We start from the raw sequence: 20472 nt of genomic DNA, 5'->3' as shown, positions 1-20472 counted from the left end.
CATTTCATGTTTTCCTTGTGACTGGGTCTAATTCTGAAGACACTGCCATATCTCACATGAGATAGATTAACAAGCCGAATATCTAAGCTCCCGGATTCACACTTCATGAGATTTGCAGGATGCTCACATGTTCTCAATGCTGGACAGCCATATAACACGATTCCTACAGTAGGAAAGTCTGATCCAGACATGGAACCACCATATGCACCATTACGCCACCACGAGACCAGCTCTGTGTAGTACGTCTCTATTTATTGCAATGTACAGTTTGTGTAAAAAGTGGGGTGATGACAAGGGACGGCTTAGCGCAATGCACCCAGCATCAGTCCCACTCTTCGTCTCCTTCCCCATCGGGATTGTCCTCCCGAGGAGGTTCCTGGAACTGAATATTGGCCAGCATGTCTCTCATCGCTGCCATCAGCCGATTCACACCTCGATTCAAGTCCCGGACAGCTCCGGCTTCTTCACCCTCAGCAGCAGCTGCCTCGCCCTGCAAGAAAAAAAAAAAAAAGCCAGAAAAGGAGATTTTAATAGGATAAAAAAAGCATCATGTCAGCCATCTTCACCGATAATGCGACTGCACCAGTACACAGACTCCAGGGAACAATAAATCACAGCACAAGGCATAAAATCCAGTAAAATTAAGTAGTAATGAAATTAAAATCAAAGTTTCTGCTTAAGTGCTTCAAGCCGTATGTAGAGCCCAAACATATCTCCAAACCTACTACCATCTCCAAATGCGGAAATGGTAATTAAATAAATCCCATTATTTCCAAGTATCTGACGCGTGGAAGACCTTATGCTCTGAGCAGGAAAAATTAATGCTATATTGTAATGCAATGTTATCCCCAGAAGTGAGAGAATTCAGAGACTATGTCTTCTTAAAGCAATCCCATGTATAAACCTCCAGCCCCTTGCCTCCCAGGTGTATAACCTCCAATCCCTCACCCCCCAGTGTATAACTTCTATCCCCTTGCCCCCCCAGTGTATAACTTCCGACCCCTTCACTCCTCGGTGTGTAACATCCAACCCCCCGCCATGCCGTCTGCCTTTACTAACTTGACAGAACGGCCGGTGGTGCAGAGCTCACTGATACCAGCACCGTCCGCTAATAGGAGCCACTGGGTTAACAAGTCCGTTCATGACATTTCTTCCTCCTAAATCTTTCCCCTTCACCTGTGAGTGATATTATTGAGAAGTTGAAGGAATCGCAGCAACTCAGCCACTAAGTGGAGACCACGTAACTTTACAGAGCGGGGGGCTGAGGACAAAAAAGTCACCCACATTCTGCTGTCCCCATAACTGCAGAGTCCAGACCTCCTTTGGTATATCATCAGCACAAAAACTGCGCCCCCCCGTGGAGAGCTTCATGGCCGAGCAGCTGCATGCAGCCGTACATCACCAACCACAATGCCTAACGTCAGATGGAGTGGTGTAAAGCCGCCACCACTGGACTCTGGAGAAGACGTGTTCTGTGCAGTGACAGATCACACTTCTTTATCTGGCGTCTGATGGAGGAGTCTGGGTTTGGCGATTCCAGGAGAACGTTACTCCCCAACTTCATTTTGCCCGCTGTACAGTTTGGTGGAGGAGGGATAATATAATACTATGGGCTGTTATCAGGGGTCGGTCTTGTCCAATTCAGCTTCTTTTAGTCTATAATTTGCTGTAACGACCTGACCTCACTGACAAATCACATGTTACCTTCTCCTGGCCCGATGTAATCAGATTATTGCTCGGTTCTCTTGTAGTGTGCAGCCCCCCTCACTAGTCCTACTTCTACTAACATCCATAATTCTGCGCCCCCCTTACATCCGCTCTGCTCTTACATCATCACATGAGAATATCGGTCACCCCTCTCCTGAAATGATCTGTACAGGGATAAACAGCCGCAGCAGGGTAACAAAACGGATAAGATGACACGCTTACCCCAGGGAAACTGACGATAAAATGAGGCATTGTGTGCATTTTTGGATGATTACGACAATAACACGGGTGTGTGACAGAACATACTCTGCTCATCAACCAATAGTCGTGAGAGATAGATAGAATTACAGGACTGAAAGCTGAGATTGTGTCCAGCAGACTGTACCGATGGTGCTGGAAAACCGCAAAATGTTCTACTGCACTGGACACGTGCAAGGGATGATGGCAATATCACATCACGTAACCGCTGAGGCCACTGACTGGCTGCAGAGGTCCTGTGCCGCTATAGCACACCATCACTGGCAGTCAATATGGAGAATCTGGACCGCCGGATCTTCAGCACTGGAATACCGAGGGATCACAACAGCAAAAAACAACAAAAGTGTGACATGGAGGGATTGTACATTATCACCCACCTGCAAATTAAAATTTGGCAAAAGTGATCTAAAGAACAGAGATAAGGTCCCTTCATTCGATGGCCGATGTGTCCTGAGAGTAGGGGAAGAAAAGCTTATTAGTGAGAAACAACCAAACAGGGGCAAGATGGTGACCTTATAATATAAAGTGGCACTTACCTCTCCGGCCTTGTGTAAGACACTACAGAGTCCAGAGGGGGTAACGGATCAAAGCTGAGCACCGGCTGCGAGGTCACATCCTGAGGACGGGAGAATCACACCAGTAAATGAGAAAATAATAGAAGTACCTTGGCACTTTTTGTAGGATAAGCCTTAACGAGACTCTGTACTAACTCAATTATTCACAGAAAAGGCCCATGATACGTTCCCCCCCCCTTTATTGTAACACAAGCACATTTACAGCAGCAATTTCACCAAATCAGCTGTCCCCAATCAATGCGGAAGAGTGTATTAGTAGGGTCTGTAAATGTCTGCAATGTGACTCGGTCCCGTAGAAAATAGAATAATGCCTCAAGAGTTACAAACTATAAAGAACAGTCGCTGTCCAATCAGAAGGCTGCACAGAAGTCTTCCATAACTTTTCAAAAACACTTTGAGAATAGAAAAACTTCAAAAAAATAAGTGTTTTCTGAAGTCTCTTCTGCTTGAAAAAGTCTTCGTTTTTGAACGCCTCAGAAATCTCGGTGTGACCATTGCCTTGGACGTTGACAGAGGGAAGTAGTTAAATTTCCCAGCTTATATGCGGTGCCCAAAATATCCACTTCTTATTAAATACATTGGGGAGAGGGGGGGGGTCACAGGTCCTGGGATATACGCCCTACCAATAGGAGGTAAACAGGAACCAACATTACCTGGACCCAGGGTTCAGGTGATCTCCAGAGGCAAAGAGAATTGATCCTCGGGTTGGAGTGGTTTCCCCCACTGTATTCAATGAGAAAGGGATTTTACAGCAAGTACAAAAATCAAACTTTCTTGTTAATAGCATGGCTGGGAAGGTGCCGGAACAGGACTGTGAGATGTCCTAAAGTAGGCCCAATGGGTGGGGAAAAAAAACAACAGAAGACAATGTGGACCACTTAGGAGATAGTAACATGCAGATGTGATCCATTTCAAGGTGGTCATTTTGGAGGCAGACAGACTCTTACATGGCCCGCCCACTTCTGTAACGAAACGAAAGGCCCTAACCAGATTCAGATTATGTAGAAAATACTGACGAGGAGGAATTGGAGATGGGGAAAAGGATGATGTCCTTATTGATAAAGGTAGATACAACCTTTAAAAGAATGGCACAGGGCGCAAGACCATCTTGTTCTGAGGAGAATAAGGAAGGGAGCCTTGCAGGAAAAGGGCAGCAAGTTCAGACACCCCCATATGTGGGTTTTGGCCACTTTCCATGAACGGAAATGGGGAGATGCTGTGGATAAGATCAAGGGTCACTTTAGGAATGCAGACACAACAAGATTAAGGACTTGGGGCTCCATCATGCACTTTTAAGGAGTGATACAATTAGCCAACTAAGGTCTTAATCTGTTTATGAACTCTGTACATGGACCTACCAGAGTTTCATCAACAAGACATTCAGGATCTGGCAATGAATGTTGAGACCTAGTTTTTGAGAGAAGAGATGATGATGTTTACATCCGAAAAGCCTCAGCGAAAGCATAATTGGCTGAAGACGTGGCGGTACGGTGGCTCAGTGGTTAGCACTGCAGAATTGCAGCGCAGTGGTCCTGGGTTCAAATCCCACCAAGAACAACATCTGCAAGGAGTTTGTATGTTCTCCCCATGGTTGCTTTTCTCCTCTGTGTTCTGCGTTTTCCTCCCACATTCCAAAGATACAGGGAATTCAGATTGTGTGCCCCATCGGAGACAGTGCCAATAATGTCTTTAAAGCGCTGTGGAATTAATGGCGCTATATAAAGGAGTATAATAAATAAAGACATCTACTCTCCCAGATCCGGAGTTTTTCGGCTCAGAAAGTTTGTGGATGTAACTCGTGGAGAAAGCTGCAACGTGGAGCTTCATCAGAGAAGAATCATGAGAAAGGGCTTCTGATGGTCTCAGGTGGTCGACTTGTTGGTCTGTAGTCGAAGCAGGCGGTCCTTGAGGAGGAGGGACCAGTGAGAGACAGATGGTTTCTCAGTTCCCAGTAGTACTTAACTCCTCAGTTGTCTTGGTTTAACACTGCTCCACAGCCACAAGATGTCGTCACCACCTCCGCCACCATTGAAGGAGGAGAGAATCTGCCAGAAAGGAGATTGGGGCACCCACCAAAGAAGGTCTCTATGGAGGGTAGCGGGAAGATGAAAGCAGTAAGGAGTCCAATGATTTGTTTCAGAGACACAAAATGGAATGTTGACTCTTCACATTTTGCTGTCACCCTTTACCAATGTTCTGTATCCCAGTTCCTATGTTTTTTTTGCAGAGTTGAGCTGCTTGGTCTTGTTTCCATGTCGAAGGTCTGATTTTCTTCCATGAAGACCACTTCAGACCAGACTTCTTGGAACAGTAGATGGGTATAGCAGGGTTCCAATAGTTGCTGCCATTTCTGAGCTGATGGCACTGTTGGACATCTTCTGATATTGAAGGGAAGTAATCATGGTGTGGCTTACCTGCTGCACTAATTTAACTTGGCCGACCGCTGCATCTATGGTCCTTAATGTTGACCGTTTTTGGTGCGTCTTCAATAGAGCTTGAACAGTCCATCCAGAAACTTCAGTCTGTTTTAAAATCTTTGCCTGGGAGACACCTTGCTGATGCAGTATAACTACCTTGTGTCCTGTTGTTGTGCTCAGTCTTTCCATAGTTTGACCTGTGACTTGTAATTTATTGCTGTTGTTTCGAAGGCAAAGGGCGATCAAACCAAATATTTTTTTTTAATGAAAGTATATTGAAAAAAAAAAACAACAAAAAAAAACAAAACATTGAAACTGCATCGTAACTGCAAAATTGCCAATTGTACCTACTCCTCCCTCTCAGAAAAATCAATAAAAATTAGTAAAAGTATACAATGACAACTTTTCCAGCAAAACCCCTTTTAATTAGACACCAAGGGCATCTTACTTTATGGCAATAAGAGTGCTGGCTTGGAAAAATCAGCCCGAGAATCAGTAAATTCCACATTCTTAGTATTCTCTGAGCTCCCAGAAACAGGCTTTGTTTGCAATGACATCTCATCATACCAAGAAACACTTGACATCTTGTGATATTAGGAACATTATGATATTAGGTATTGAAATTTGTGAAAAAGGTTGAGAAGGGGGGAGCAATTTAAAATGACAAAATCCGCCTTTCTCTTTCATTAGATCACACATGGAGCGGTGGGACACTCACCAGGGGCAGCGTAGAGTTCGCTCCCTTGATCTCAGACAGGATGACATGACGATGGATGTTCCTGGGGGCGCTCTGATAACGAGTCTTTCTCCTGGCGATGGAATAAGAAAAATAAAGAAGAGCACAACAATCACAAGTCTTTCTAAATCCTGTAAGAGCAGAACGACTCTGCTATTTATATCCTGAGATAACGCTTTCATCTCATAAATGGCCTCTTGTTCCCAGATGTTTACCCTCCTGGCAGCCCGACTCCTCAACAGCAAAAATGGGATATTCTGCGCCATAACTTCCTAAATAATTTGGGGTTTGCTATAGAAGTGCACTCGCAGACTTCGATATGGGGGGAGCCTCTGTGACCGCCCACTCTGCTGACACAGAATCTAAGAAATATCATTTAGTTGTTTTATAGCCGACACTTACTGCCAAAAGATAATGCAGAATCCCGGAATATACCTGGCAGAGACCCAGGGCTGCGGGCTCATCAATATGCTGGAGCTACAACCGACCAAACTAATATATAACATAGCCGATCCTCTCATTTCCATACAGTAGCGCCCCCTTCTTCCAGAAAAACTCATTTATAACACCCGATCAACTTTGTTTCCAGAATGGATCATAAAACCTTCCCAAGATCTTTTCTGAGAGTTTAAAGTATATGGAACCTTTCTTAAAGAGGTTCTCCAGGACTATATACACTTTTACTTGTGGGCCTAAGAATCAACATGCAGCTAACTATTGTGCCCGACGTTGATCTCTGCCAGCACAGAGCACTGCTGTCAGAGATTTTGCAGCTTTCGCGGACGTCGCGTTGACACAGCAGCGACTTCTTTACCCCTCCGTTGACATCATACCGATTGACAGATGGCTCCCTGCTGCCTTACTTGCGGGGAGCCAGCTGTCAATCAGTATGACAACAGTAGTCACGCCCATCAACAAAGCAGAGTGGAAGAGCTGCTGTGTTGACATGAAGTAGCTGCATCCGCCGGAAGGAGGGTCAGTGACCACTCTGAGCTGGTGTCGGGTAGAACAGGCAGGTAATTGCCTCTGTGTCTGTCTTTTACTTTCCTGGAGTGATGATGTACATCCATGTTTTACCACTGGCTTCAGAAGTGATAGATGTGATTGGCTGCATCGGTCATGCGACTGGTCATCACATCATCGCTCCAGAGAAGTAAACAACGAAGGTACAAAAGGAAAAAAAAAAAAAAAGTCTTAAAAGTTGCCGCATTCTCACCTGAGCTCACACTCCTTCACGACTGGGTCATTACTGTCAACCTTGTGCAAAACTTCTCGGACGTTCTGCTCCAACCAGCACATGACCGCAGGATCCTTCCAGAGGCCTTGACATCTTCCAATATACAGAGAGGTCAACTGGGATAGGGCAGGAGGCTGGCTGCAAATTTGAATGTAGAAAATACGTCAAACAGCGCCCCTCCGCTCCATGGGTTGTGTCTGGTATTGCAGCTTAACTCCATGCAGGTCAGCAGAATATCTATTTTCCGTTTTTCCTCCCCTCCGTCCGCTTGTGTTGCCATTTTCCGAGACCTATAAAGTTTTCCATTTTTGATCAATGGGGTCGTGTGATGGCTTAGTTTTTGCACCCTGAGATGACGTTTTTACTGATACCTTTTTGTGTTGGATACGATGTTTTGATCGCTTCTCACTGTATTTTATTGCAGGTGTTGAAGAAACGTTAAGTTTGGCGTTTTGATTTTTTTTCTCATTCCGCCATTTATCGATTGGGTTAATTTATTTTATATTTTGATAGATTGGACTGTTACATACACAAATGTGTATTTTTTTATTTTCAGCGAGGAATAAGGTGGCCGATAGATTGACACGAGTGCATAGATTGACGCGCACCCCTGCCGGAGAGCATTAAATGCCGCTGTAAGAGATTGACAGCATTATGTAATAGATTCACAGCCATTAGAGGCAGATGATGGCTGTTTATCACAGCCATCATCTGCAGGGAAAGATGGCGACTAATACCCACACAGAAAGTCTTGGCTTGGAGCGGTGGTAGCGTTTGCACACGTGTCAACACTGATAAAATGGGAGCATCTGACCGGAGCACTGACTACGGGGAATGAACCTTACCCACCTTATTTGGGCCACAGCTCCGAAAAACGGGTGTGAAGCGACACTAGTATCGGGCTGAATACCGCAGGCATCAAGAAGTGGTATGAGAACTGCAGCAAAAAAAAGGGAAAAGAAATCAAAGCGACCATCAGCAAATATAGTAGGGTGTTAGGGGAAACCAATAATCCTGGAGACAATCAGCAGGACAATATTCTACAACGAAAGAACTAGTGACAGTAAATAGCAACTTGCTGACTGTTTCTAGATCATAAAAGGGATGTTTTTTTTTCCATACTGCAAAATAAAATAATTACATCTGGATATATTGCAAAGATATGTAATGATAACAAAACACTTAAGTAAAAAAAAAAAAAAAAAAAAAAAAAAATTTAAAAGGACAAACCAAAAACAGTAGCAGCCTGTACAAGAGGAATATTCCTTAGGGACGGGACACTTACTCCCCGGGAACATGATGAGTGACTGCTGCAGGAGGAGCGAAGCTCGGTTGTACTTGTTCAGTTGCTCCTGCTCCGACACCTCTTCCTGCTGACCGTACAAAAAGAGAGCCAACGGGACAGAAAGAGCAAAGTTGGGAAGTTGGGATAAATTCCGATGAGCCTGAAAAAAAAAGATAGTCATACCAAAAATGATAATGAAATATAAACAGCAGCTGATTTACGGACGCTGTGTTCCCTCTAACATACTCACCTCCCACTCCTCAAACATCCGGACAAGATATAGGAACTCCCGTGCACGCAGAGCCAGGTAATCGATCAGCAGCAGCATGCACAGCGGGTCATTCTCAGGATCAAAACTGCACGATATAACGGCAGTGATTAAGTCAGACTGTTCAGTCTAGTAATAAAAGTTACTTTGTCAGTATCATGTAGAAAGCGTGTCTGGCCTCTGGTGTTGCTGCTTTCATCTTCCAGAATGTGCACATACCAGTCTAGGAACTATCTTCATTCTCATACACTCTAACTGGCCAGTCAAGCTTTTATACTGGACAATTCCTCCTCAGCAGCATTTTACCAGCACAATAGGTACTGGAACTTTACTTTCTCCTCATTTCCCAGGAAGCATTGCTCCAGCCTTGGAACTGGTTTACCTCACCTGAACTTAATGCCTGCATGCAGTTTAACAGACAAAACTGAAAAAGCCAGAGGGGCAAAGACTGGCCCCACTTACTGTACAGGCTTGCAAAGCCTCCACGTCTGATAAACAAACCTCTGCCCTCCCCCTTCCTGGACAGATACAAAGGGCCGCCCTCCCCTTTCCTGGACAGATACAAAGGGCCGCCCTCCCACTTCCTGGACAGATACAAAGGGCCGCCCTCTCACTTCCTGGACAGATACAAAGGGCCGCCCTCTCACTTCCTGGACAGATACAAAGGGCCGCCCTCTCACTTCCTGGACAGCTACAAAGGCCCGCCCTCCCACTTCCTGGACAGCTACAAAAGGCCCACCTTCCCACTTCCTGCACAGATACAAAGGCCCGCCCTCCCACTTTCTGGACAGATACAAAGGTCCACCTTCCCACTTCCTGCACAGATACAGAGGCCCACCCTCCCACTTCCTGGACAGATACAAAGGCCCACCTTCCCACTTCCTGCACAGATACAAAGGCCCACCCTCCCACTTCCTGGACAGATACAAAGGTCCACCTTCCCACTTCCTGCACAGATACAAAGGCCCATCCTCCCAATTCCTGGACAGATACAAAGGTCCACCTTCCCACTTCCTGCACAGATGCAAAGGCCCATCCTCCCACTTCCTGGACAGATACAAAGGCCCGCCCTCCCACTTCCTGCACAGATACAAAGGCCCGCCCTCCCACTTCCTATAATCTGTCAATGCTGATAGAGATGGAATACACTTGACGGTAAGTTACTTAGAAGGGAGACACCTAGTGGCCGATACTGTAAAGTGATTTTTCGGGGAAGGACAACATTATTTATTATTATAGCGATTGTCTCTTTATCACATTATGTATCATATGAGATCAAGTTGCCTCAGCTTCCTCCATCCCGTGACAACGGATGACGCTACCTTTACTTACTCACCTGAGGATTAGTTTGCAGAACTCCAGTGCCGTCCGGAGGCAGCCTCGCTTCTCCAAGAACATCATGTGCTTGAAAAGAGCCAAGAAAAACCCTCTATGGACAAAGGGTACAAAAACAAACATCACCAGTTTTCTCTCATTGTTACAACATGTCCCTTGTTGCAAAAAATTCAAGCAAAACCGTTGGCACTACCCTGTTATATACCGGAATGGTGCACAAGTAGGATCCCAATCCATAAATATCAATACATATAAACTTGGCACACACCCAAAGAATGATGTTGCAAAGCTGGGTTTCTATATTAGAAATTTCCTCTTTGCACTTGGCGATTCCTAGATGTAGATGCTCCAAAGTAAGAGTAATAAGATCGAAAGAACACTTATTAATAATTTGTTCGAAACGAGAGCAGAAATCACTAGATTCGCTGAAGAGAGTGGGACGCAGGGGAACACGCAGTCCCCTGGGTATCCTCTGAACTTTAAGATATTCAGTGAGAGTGACACAGTGTAACTCCAAATTGGTGCACCGCCTGAGTGTCCTCTCCAAGTCACGACCCCTGGTCTCCTTGGGAGGAAGTCTGAGAAAATCACTAGGAAGAGTAGATTGTGCTATAATGTTGGATGTCTCTTCTGCATTGTACGAGAATGTGAGGGATGACATCGCCCAAGGGGGTGTGCACAACGTAAGGGTTAACAGTATTCAAGCAAAACCGTTGGCACTACCCTGTTATATACCGGAATGGTGCACAAGTAGGATCCCAATCCGTAAATATCAATACATATAAACTTGGCACACACCCAAAGAATGATGTTGCAAAATAGGATCCGCGGCGGATACCGCATCCACACGCCACTAAATTGCACGTGGGACGGCGATAGTTACCTCCCTGCAGCATTGGTTTTTTCCTTAAAACCTATTCACAAAGTGCTCACAGTACATTCTAACGTACATTGATGAAGGTCAAAGACCGAAACGTTTATGTATGTACTGTCATCCATTAAAATCACCAATTTTGCAACATCATTCTTTGGGTGTGTGCCAAGTTTATATGCCTTGTTGCAAAAAAGTCCGGCAGAAATGGCCGAGGGCAGCGCTCTGTTATTTCTGGCAGTCCCATAGAAAATGAATGGAGTGTCAGTGCGCACGTTTAACCATTGCTCCACTCTTAAAGGGCACTCCAGAGCCATGGGCTTGTGATCAGAGGGGGTCCCATAGGTGGGAGCAGCAGTGATTAGCAAATTATCTTGCCATCTTGGCACAACCCCTTTGAAAAGAACAATCTGTCCACCTGAAAGAATACTGTAGCTGTGGTATCAGACCTGTTTTCTGCTCGGACATAATCCAGCCTGCAAGTCCCGCTGGTCAGACTAAAAACCGGATGGAATGCACACTCCAAACTGTAGAGTGCTCGCTCTGCGAAAAAAAAATAAAATATTAAGACCCTAAAGATCCACCGTCATATTATTACCAACCTATACAATGAAAAAATGCAAGACGGGACAATTACCAATTAAATCCCGCGCCATTTCCTGGTCCTCCTGTAGCCGGCACACATCGCTGAGCTGTAGCAAGGAGTCTATGTGATAGGGGTTCATCTGGAGGAGCAGCTACAGAAGGGACACACCGATAACGTGCCATTAAAACCAAAATTATGCCCTAAAAGGAATCTGGTCAGGAAGGGTTAACCGTATTGCTTACCACAATGTTATTGGGATCCATTGACTCCACAGCATCCAGAAACTTGAACTGAACTTGCTGATAATCTCTCTGGTGCTCAAAGGCGAAATACTGGACCCCTCGCTTGGTCTCTAGAAGGCTCATAGTAATCCCTAAGAAAGACATCATATAAACTAAGAGTGAGTAGGGTGACCCGAGACAGGCGGCACTGGGACGGACACTTACCTGGAGCAGAACTCACCCGTTTTACTGAATCTCGGCCATGTGTTCTTAGCCGACGTCAACCACGTGCTCCGGTGGTGCAGTCTTTGTCGCTGACGCGGTCTGTGATGTGAAAGGCGATATATTAGGGTTCATTTAAAGTAATGGTCAGGAGTGTCCCTCTGAGTAATACATGCTGGATGCGTGGTCTGTGTGTCTAGGATGCTGCTGCTAGCTCATGTGTTAGCACAGCTTCATTTCTGGAGTGATTTCAGCTCACAGGGAAGCTATTGTTCCCAATGCTGAGGAGTATGTGACTCATGAGCACTTTGCTCATGGATACAAACACATAGTCTGTGTAGTCTCTCCCTATAAACTGCTTTGTATATGCTTTCCTTTCCTGCTTATATATAGCCTTTGTAATCTGCCCTCTCGGAAGACTTGGATGCTTTCCTCACTGTCTCCAATCCTAAGGGCTCATGTCAGGATTTTTATACGTACGAGAAACACTGACTGAATTTAATCAGTAATTTCCATCCAGTTTTTTCGTACATAAAAAACAGGATTTTTGGTTGCTTACCGTAAAATCTATTTCTCGGAGCCTTCATTGGGGGACAGGACCGGATCCGGATCACCTAAAAAAGCTTCTGCATTAGGGGTTGGGGCCCTGCCGACTAGACGTATGAGGACACGGGGTGGCAGTACACGCCGTACTCGTAGTCTCTATGTGGGATTACAGTAGTGACTATTCACACTGTATCCCTCCGGAAACCTGAAAAGGAACGACGTACACTGAGGTAGATGAGGGTCTAATAAAAGACCCGTAGCTAAACTGAATGTCCTAGTTCCTGTCAATGGGGTGTACACTATGGAGGAGCAGCTAACTTTTTTCTCTACCTTCTTCTATGTAAGTCCATGAAAAAATCACACTGCAATCAATGGTACACAGATGTTCATCTGAGTGCTGTCTGATTCTTTTCATGGACCCATAGACTAGCATGGTAGATTTAGATCAAATACTCGGATGAAAATCGAACATGTCTCCACGATTTTGCACGGACCATGAAAAATCCCGGACATGTAAATGAACTCATTCACTATTACAGGTACGAGTGCTATCCATGAATAACACAGACAGCACTTGTCATAAAATGAACATGTGAATGAGCCCTCAGAGGAGAAATGATAGAGGAGAGAGACCAGGCAAGGAGCAGTGTGCTAATCCCACCTATGTCAGATCTAGCAGCACAGCCGTCTAGGTGGAGGAGTTACACAGGCTCTACAGCTATACAATAGGAGGACATTTTCAATTAAGACTGTTTAGAAATCATATAACCTAGAGAAGATCACACATTGTTACAACACACCTCTGATCGCCCATAACGGCTCGAGATCCAAAAAATTTCTTGAGCTCGGTCTCGGGGTTCAGGTTCCTACAAAGAGAAACACTTCAGGTTACGATATTGGGACAGATAGAGACCCTAATGTGACCTGATAGAGCGGAAGAAGCCATAGAAGTGGATGCAGCTCATCATTTCAACAGGACTTGCTGTCCATAAACAGATCAAGTTGGGCTCCAGGGGCTGGACTGTGACCAATCCCATATTAGTGGTGTCCATTAAGGTTATATCCTGGAGAGCCCCTTTAAGTAGGACTGAATGTTGCCAGACGGTTGGGTTACACTGCCTATAGGTAGACCATTTCCCCTGATGATGACCGCTATAGATAGTGGAGCCGTCTGTTGGTACCTGTGCTCCACGTATAGCAGAGGACGGCTGTCTGCGTTACTCCCGTTGTTCTGAATCTGGTGCAGAAATTCATTACCGTTTTCTATCTTCTGTAAAATACTGTCGATGTCCCCGATCTCATCGCCGCCCTCCGCAGCGCCATCCGGCTGCACGTGGTCAGAAAAAAACAAAACAAAACATGAAACAAGTCATTTTCTGCACAATAACAATACACAAATAAATCACTAGATCACAGCACATAGTATAACGGACCCGACATATCAGGTGAGGCAGTGCTGATTTTTACCTAGTGCTCCAACCCCTTAGTATAAGTGATCAGGAAGAGACTTCACCATTTATTACTGGGGCGTATGGATGTATGAAGGGAACGAGAACATATACCCGCCCTGTAACAGCAGCCCCGGCTTTGGTGTACCGGACCGCCCAGAAATTATGTAGTATATGGAGAAAAGTATTGGGCCATCTTCACAATACACCAGTACCAGATTTAAGATACCTCATTAATGAACACATCGGGTATGAGATTTTGGAGGTTTCTGTGTGATTATTTTTGCCCCGTCGTCCATAAGAACATTTTTGTGGTCAGACCCTGATGTTGGAGAGAGACCGGGCTCACAGGCTCAGCTCTCGTTCATCCCAAGGGTGTAGGATGAGGTTGTGGTCCGGGCTGTGTGTGGCCAGTCATGTTCTTCCACCAAACTCCCCACAACCATGTCTTTATGGGCACAGTCATGGGGAACAGGAAAGGGTCTTCTCAAACTGTCCCCCAAAGCTGGAAGCTACAATTGTCCGCAATGTCTTCTGCTGAAGCATTAACATTTCCCTTTATTACAACTAAGGGCCCAATGCTGACCCCTGATAATAAGCCCATAACATTATCCCTCCACCACAATCCATACAGCGGACACAATGCAGTCAGGGGGTAATGTCCTGCTGGAATCAGCAAACAGACTCCATCAGATGCAGATAGAGAAGTGTGACCCCTCACTGCACAGAACACATCTCCTCCAGAGTCCAGTGGTGACAGCTTTACACCACTCCATACAACACTCGGCTGCATGCAGCAGCTCAGCCATGAAGCTCCCGGCGGGGGCGCAGTGTTTGTGGTGATGTTACACCAGACGAGATCTGGACTCTGCAGTAATGGGGTCAGCAGAGCGTTATACCCCGGGGGCGATGGGGCTGGATGATCACCTGAACTGAGTGTGAGTAATGTCATTCCATGTCCGCCCTGTGAGCCATACTACATATAATACAATCTCCATTATCCGGAGAGGCCGTCGTACCTGACCGTCAACGGCTGCAGACTTCTTTGCTTTCCTTTTCTTTTTTTTCTTCTTTGTTTTATTACTGGAACAGGTCTGAAAAGAGAATTAAGTAGAAATTAAAAAAGTTGTGAAGGACGTGAATGGGATAACAGAGCAGGCCTGGGGGTCCACACCTGAGCTGCCGCCGTCTCACTGGGGTCAGTGTCAGGCTTTTCTTCTCTATCGGGGTCATCATCTGTAAGTCTGGACTGAGCAGTCTGGCCAATGTCGGGGTCACTCTGGGGGTCTTCACTTGTGTCAGTGATCTGGGGGAAACAAGTTATACGCTGTCCCTTTAAGTAAATCTTAATAACGGTTTTAAAAAAAATATTTTAAAAAAGTTATGGATCTCAGAGGAAAAAAATGAAAGGGCAATAATGAAAAATGGCCATGGTGGGAAGGGGTTAATTAGGGCAATGACACTGCACAGCATTACTCCTGACAGCCGCAGTTCCCCGGCCCCGCCACCAGATGGCAGTACACACCAGCTGGAATGGATTACTCAGGCCCCGCTCTTCCAACAGTTTGCGGTTCCCCTTGTTTTTCCGGTTCCGTGGCTCGGGCTGTGGAGGTTCCTCCTCTATCTCCTCAGGGCCTCCAGGTTCCTCTTGCCCCCTCTGTTCCCCTCGCAGCCTCCTCAAGGCCCGACGGGACATGGCTCCGGCTCACATCCGGGGGGCGGCGACCGGCGAGCACGTCAGTAACCACAGTTCAAGAACGAGCACGGAGGAGTTTGACACTGCGCATGTGCCAGATTTTTGACACGTCGTACACATTCTGCCCACTAGATGGGGATATAATATGCAAATTGCCTCTTCAGAAAGAAAGAGGACTTTTACTCTACAGCGCCACCTATTGGTAGTAGCGAACCTACAAGTCACAATCAACCCTTTAACAAGTCTTGTAGTATGACTTAGGATACAAGCCAAATCAGAATCTCAATTTGCAGACACGGTGTTTCGAGCTGTTGGCTCTCATCAGTGCAAAGTATGAGATCTGATTTGGCAAGGTGAGAGGCTCTGGACTAGGGTCTAAGAAGTAAGTAGATGGGGATAGTGATTCATGTGCAAACTCCTTATCATGCTGCCACCTAGTGGTTAAATTGCAAATTTAAGAGCATCCTTTTCTGGGCATCGAAATAACTTTTTGTAAGTGTAGAAAAACGACTTTAATTGTTTTTTTCTTTGTGTGCCTGGAATATGGTCTGCAGTGGTCCAAGGAAGGGGAACTGGTGAATCGGCCATAGTGTCATCGGCCCAAGGCTCATTGATGCGTGTGGCCAGTGAAGGTTCGCCAGGTTCGATATCCAAGGAAGAGATGGCGGCAGGACGCACCATGGGAAGACGACAGTCCGGCGGAGGCAGAGTGATGGGAAAAAGATGCACTAAATTCACTAAAGGGGACCTGATATGTGCGCCAGATAGGGAACAAAAAGGACCGCTGACTAGTCAGAAAGATGGCTCCCTGGCAGCTTCTCCCTGTCCGCTCCCCTGGAGTGACAGGTCTCTGTGTGCTTGTATAGGGAAAGACCAGTCAATCATTAGCAGCGGGCGGATAGAAGCTGCCGAGGACCGGCCTGCTCGACTAGTCTCCCATGGCGGCTTTGGCGTTTCAGAGAAACCCATCCATGGCTGATAGCATAAAGCTGATACATGCAGCCTATGGATCTGCCAGCATGTATCTGCTATCAGGTTCCCTTTAAGAGGCACACGGCATGGCAGGAGTTAAGCGTATCATCTTTTGCGCCAAAATTTCTATCCCAGTCAAGGACTAGCGCCAATTTTGATGGATTTGACGGGCGGGTGTAGCCGAGCCCCATCCTGGCTGTTTCCCAGCTCTGCACATTTTGGTAGCATTTGCGAAAAGTCACAAATATTCCTCCTGTAAACACTTTGATGAATCGGCCGCCCTTGTGTCCTGGCGTCATTTGTGACACACGCTGACAAAGCACCACTAATACCAGCACACGATTAAAGCCGAGCAGGGCCCTTTTATAGGCTCAGTCCAAGTGCAGAGATCCAGGCATATGGCGCCCCCTATAGTTAGTGCTGTCTAGTACCCCCATGGAGTCCTATATTACAGTTGTGGCCAAAAGTATTGGCACCCCTGCAATTCTGTCAGATAATACTCAGTTTCTTCCTGAAAATGATTGCAAACACAAATTCTTTGGTATTATTATCTTCATTTAATTTGTCTTAAATGAAAAAAACACAAAAAGAATTGTCCTAAAGCCAAATTGGATATAATTCCACACCAAACATAAAAAAGAGGGTGGACAAAAGTATTGGCACTGTTCGAAAAATCATGTGATGCTTCTCTAATTTGTGTAATTAACAGCACCTGTAACTTACCTGTGGCACCTAACAGGTGTTGGCAATAACTAAATCACACTTGCAGCCAGTTGACATGGATTAAAGTTGACTCAACCTCTGTCCTGTGCCCTTGTGTGTACCACATTGAGCATGGAGAAAAGAAAGAAGACCAAAGAACTGTCTGAGGACTTGTGAAACCAAATTGTGAGGAAGCATGAGCAATCTCAAGGCTACAAGTCCATCTCCAAAGACCTGAATGTTCCTGTGTCTACCGTGTGCAGTGTCATCAAGAAGTTTAAAGCCCATGGCACTGTGGCTAACCTCCCTAGATGTGGACGGAAAAGAAAAATTGCCAAGAGATTTCAACGCAAGATTGTGCGGATGTTGGATAAAGAACCTCGACTAACATCCAAACAAGTTCAAGCTGCCCTGCAGTCCGAGGGTACAACAGTGTCAACCCGTACTATCCGTCGGCGTCTGAATGAAAAGGGACTGTATGGTAGGAGATCCAGGAAGACCCCACTTCTTACCCCGAGACATAAAAAAGCCAGGCTGGAGTTTGCCAAAACTTACCTGAAAAAGCCTAAAACGTTTTGGAAGAATGTTCTCTGGTCAGATGAGACAAAAGTAGAGCTTTTTGGGCAAAGGCATCAACATAGAGTTTACAGGAGAAAAAAAGAGGCATTCAAAGAGAAGAACACGGTCCCTACAGTCAAACATGGCAGAGGTTCCCTGATGTTTTGGGGTTGCTTTGCTGCCTCTGGCACTGGACTGCTTGACTGTGTGCATGGCATTATGAAGTCTGAAGACTACCAACAAATTTTGCAGCATAATGTAGGGCCCAGTGTGAGAAAGCTGGGTCTCCCTCAGAGGTCATGGGTCTTCCAGCAGGACAATGACCCAAAACACACTTCAAAAAGCACTAGAAAATGGTTTGAGAGAAAGCACTGGAGACTTCTAAGGTGGCCAGCAATGAGTCCAGACCTGAATCCCAGAGAACACCTGTGGAGAGATCTAAAAATGGCAGTTTGGAGAAGGCACCCTTCAAATATCAGGGACCTGGAGCAGTTTGCCAAAGAAGAATGGTCTAAAATTCCAGCAGAGCATTGTAAGAAACTCATTGATGGTTACCGGAAGCGGTTGGTCACAGTTATTTTGGCTAAGGCCAGGGTCACACTAACCAACGCAAAATACGGTCCGTAGTTTACAGGCGTAATACGGATGAATGACCCCTAAATAGTGCTCCGTATGTCATCTGTAAGCAAGGTGCGGTCGCGTATTTTGCTCATGTAATCATCCGTATGGCATCCGTATTGAATCCGTATGGCGAGATTTTCTCGCAGGCTTGCAAAATGGACATTTAACGGTTTTGAGGCCTGCTAACTATTTAAATCATTAGCCTGCACCCTATTTATTGGCTCAGGAACAGGTGGCAGCCTCCATTCTGTCCATTTGTCACCTTGCCTTCACTAGGTGTGTTGCTGTTGTATGTGTAACATGGCAGAGGGTCTGACTTTCAACACAACTGAGCAGGTTCTCTTCAACTGGCTTTTTTCACGGCGCTTTGGGTAACCATACCCAGTGATAGTGGATCCGCGGAGGAGGAGACGCATGTGGGTACATCCACTTTTGAGGCAACGACTCACAAAAGGTCATTTTCACCCCCTCTATTCTTCTATGCGTGAGCATCCTGTAAAATTCTACTAATACTGTCGAATGAGCCTTGCCACATTTGATTGACTGTTGGAGACAGTGCGCCCTGGGATAACCTTTCAGGACACAGGGATGCGCAAATCTATATCTGCAGAGGAGCGACTTCTACTCACATTACGGTATGTACTACACAACCACATTCTCTATGTTCATAATGTGTTGGGCAAAGTTTGAATTTTTGCCTTCTTGTAGTAAGTTTTAGGCCCTCATCTTAGTCCACATATGTGTCAACTTACAGACCAGAATGTTATGTGTAATATGTACTGAATATCACTAACTCATTGTGCAAAGCAAGATATGTGTGTTATTTGCTCTGAAATCCTACCAAGTTTGTTATGTATGGAACTGTTTGTTTTGTAAATGTGTGCATTCGACAATCATCCTTTTCTGTTGTTCTTCAGCTTCCTGGCCACTGGCCTGTCTTATGCCGCCCTCCACCATGAGTTTCTGATTGGAAGATCAACCATATCTGGAATAGTCAAGTCAACATGTAGTGAAATATGGACAAGACTACATCAACTCGTCATGCCCGAGCCCAGGATGGAAGACTGGTTGAGGATATCAAGGGACTTTGAGGAGGACTGCCAGTTTCCAAATTGTATTGGGCCCTGGATGGCAAACATATCCGGGTGCGTAAGCCGCCGAACTCAGGCTCCCAATTCTTCAATTATAAACAATACTTTTCTGTTGTATTGTTGGCTCTGGTAGACCCTCAATACAAGTTTATAATTGTTGACATTGGGGCCTATGGAAGGACGGGAGACTCTAGAGTCTTCAATACTTCCATAATGGCTCGGCGGCTACGCACCAACCAGTTGGATCTCCCACCACCACGCCAGCTACCAGGCTCCACTCAAGAATGTGTCCCTCATGTCCTTGTGGCAGATGAGGCCTTTCAGTTATCGCGCAATGTCATGAGGCCATATCCCCGGCGCAACCTTCACCACAGGCGCAGGATATTTAACTTGCGCCTATCACGTGCTCGGCGACTGGTGGAGTGTTCCTTTGGGATTCTTTGTGCCAAATGGCGGGTACTCCAGTCTGCCATTCAGCTGAGTGAACAAAATGTTAATGAAGTAGTTAAAGCCTGTGTGGTTCTTCATAACTTCACCAGGATACATGATTGTTCCTCCTCTGCTGGTGTTGTGCGTGGGCCGGACAATGTGTGTAGGGTGAGACCACCTATCAACCATCAACGTAGACCGATCTCTGGCCTCAAAGTGCGTGATATTTTCACTAATTACTTTATGGCACCTTCTTGGCAAGAGCATGCTGTCTCTATGTTGGCAATGTTGGTTTGATGTGTGTCAAAATATATATATTTCTACCCCTTCTGAATCTCTGACTGTTGCTTTGATTTGGTAAGCGTATTTTGATATGGGTTTGGACAATTAAGACAGAGACGTAAAGTGTAGTTGCCAAATTTTTACTTTTGCCTTTTTTTTGGTGTTTTTTTTAGTTTGTAAGGCAAACATATTCTTGCCCTATGAAAAACTTGGGCAATGGCCCAAATTGGCCTTTTGGCATATTTCAACATTGTTGTTAAAACAAAATTACAAACATATCCTACAACATACATAGTGCAATAACAACATTGCAACTGTACACATTTGGAATCCAAAGTAAAAAAGAGGAGTTATCCATCATCAAAATGAACTACACAAGATAATACTAACATTTATTCTGAAGGTTTTC

The 20472-nt window shown here is 45.5% G+C and overlaps 1 protein-coding gene across 1 annotated transcript; it reads right to left on the bottom strand.

Moving 5' to 3' along the window:
* Positions 1-231: 231 nt before the first annotated feature.
* Positions 232-15515, bottom strand: TCF25 (TCF25 ribosome quality control complex subunit). The gene is made up of 18 exons (XM_073583915.1): positions 15238-15515; positions 14887-15018; positions 14732-14806; positions 13446-13591; positions 13065-13130; positions 11738-11820; positions 11518-11648; positions 11327-11426; positions 11139-11232; positions 9820-9912; positions 8466-8571; positions 8216-8375; positions 7780-7867; positions 6910-7068; positions 5676-5766; positions 2502-2581; positions 2343-2415; positions 232-490 (listed from the first exon to the last, which is right to left on the bottom strand). Exons 1-18 carry the CDS (start codon positions 15406-15408, stop codon positions 323-325), a joined length of 2016 nt encoding a protein of 671 aa, XP_073440016.1. The 5' UTR covers positions 15409-15515; the 3' UTR covers positions 232-322.
* Between the last annotated feature and the right edge of the window lie 4957 nt (positions 15516-20472).

This window comes from Dendrobates tinctorius, unplaced genomic scaffold, assembly GCF_039654945.1.
Source record: "Dendrobates tinctorius isolate UK_male_01 unplaced genomic scaffold, ASM3965494v1 ptg000009l, whole genome shotgun sequence".
NCBI lineage: Eukaryota > Metazoa > Chordata > Amphibia > Anura > Dendrobatidae > Dendrobates > Dendrobates tinctorius.
This window is presented reverse-complemented; position numbering and strand designations above follow the sequence as displayed.

What these genes read in the sequence shown, in the direction of transcription:
- TCF25 (XM_073583915.1), bottom strand. Translation starts at nt 15,408, where the DNA reads ATGTCCCGTCGGGCCTTGAGGAGGCTGCGAGGGGAACAGAGGGGGCAA. An exon ending in TGAGTAATCCATTCCAGCTG is followed by an intron (nt 15,019 to 15,237) that starts GTGTGTACTGCC and finishes TGTTTCCCCCAG; the next exon opens with ATCACTGACACAAGTGAAGA. An exon ending in TGCCAAATTTTAATTTGCAG is followed by an intron (nt 491 to 2,342) that starts GTGGGTGATAAT and finishes TTTTTCTTGCAG; the next exon opens with GGCGAGGCAGCTGCTGCTGA.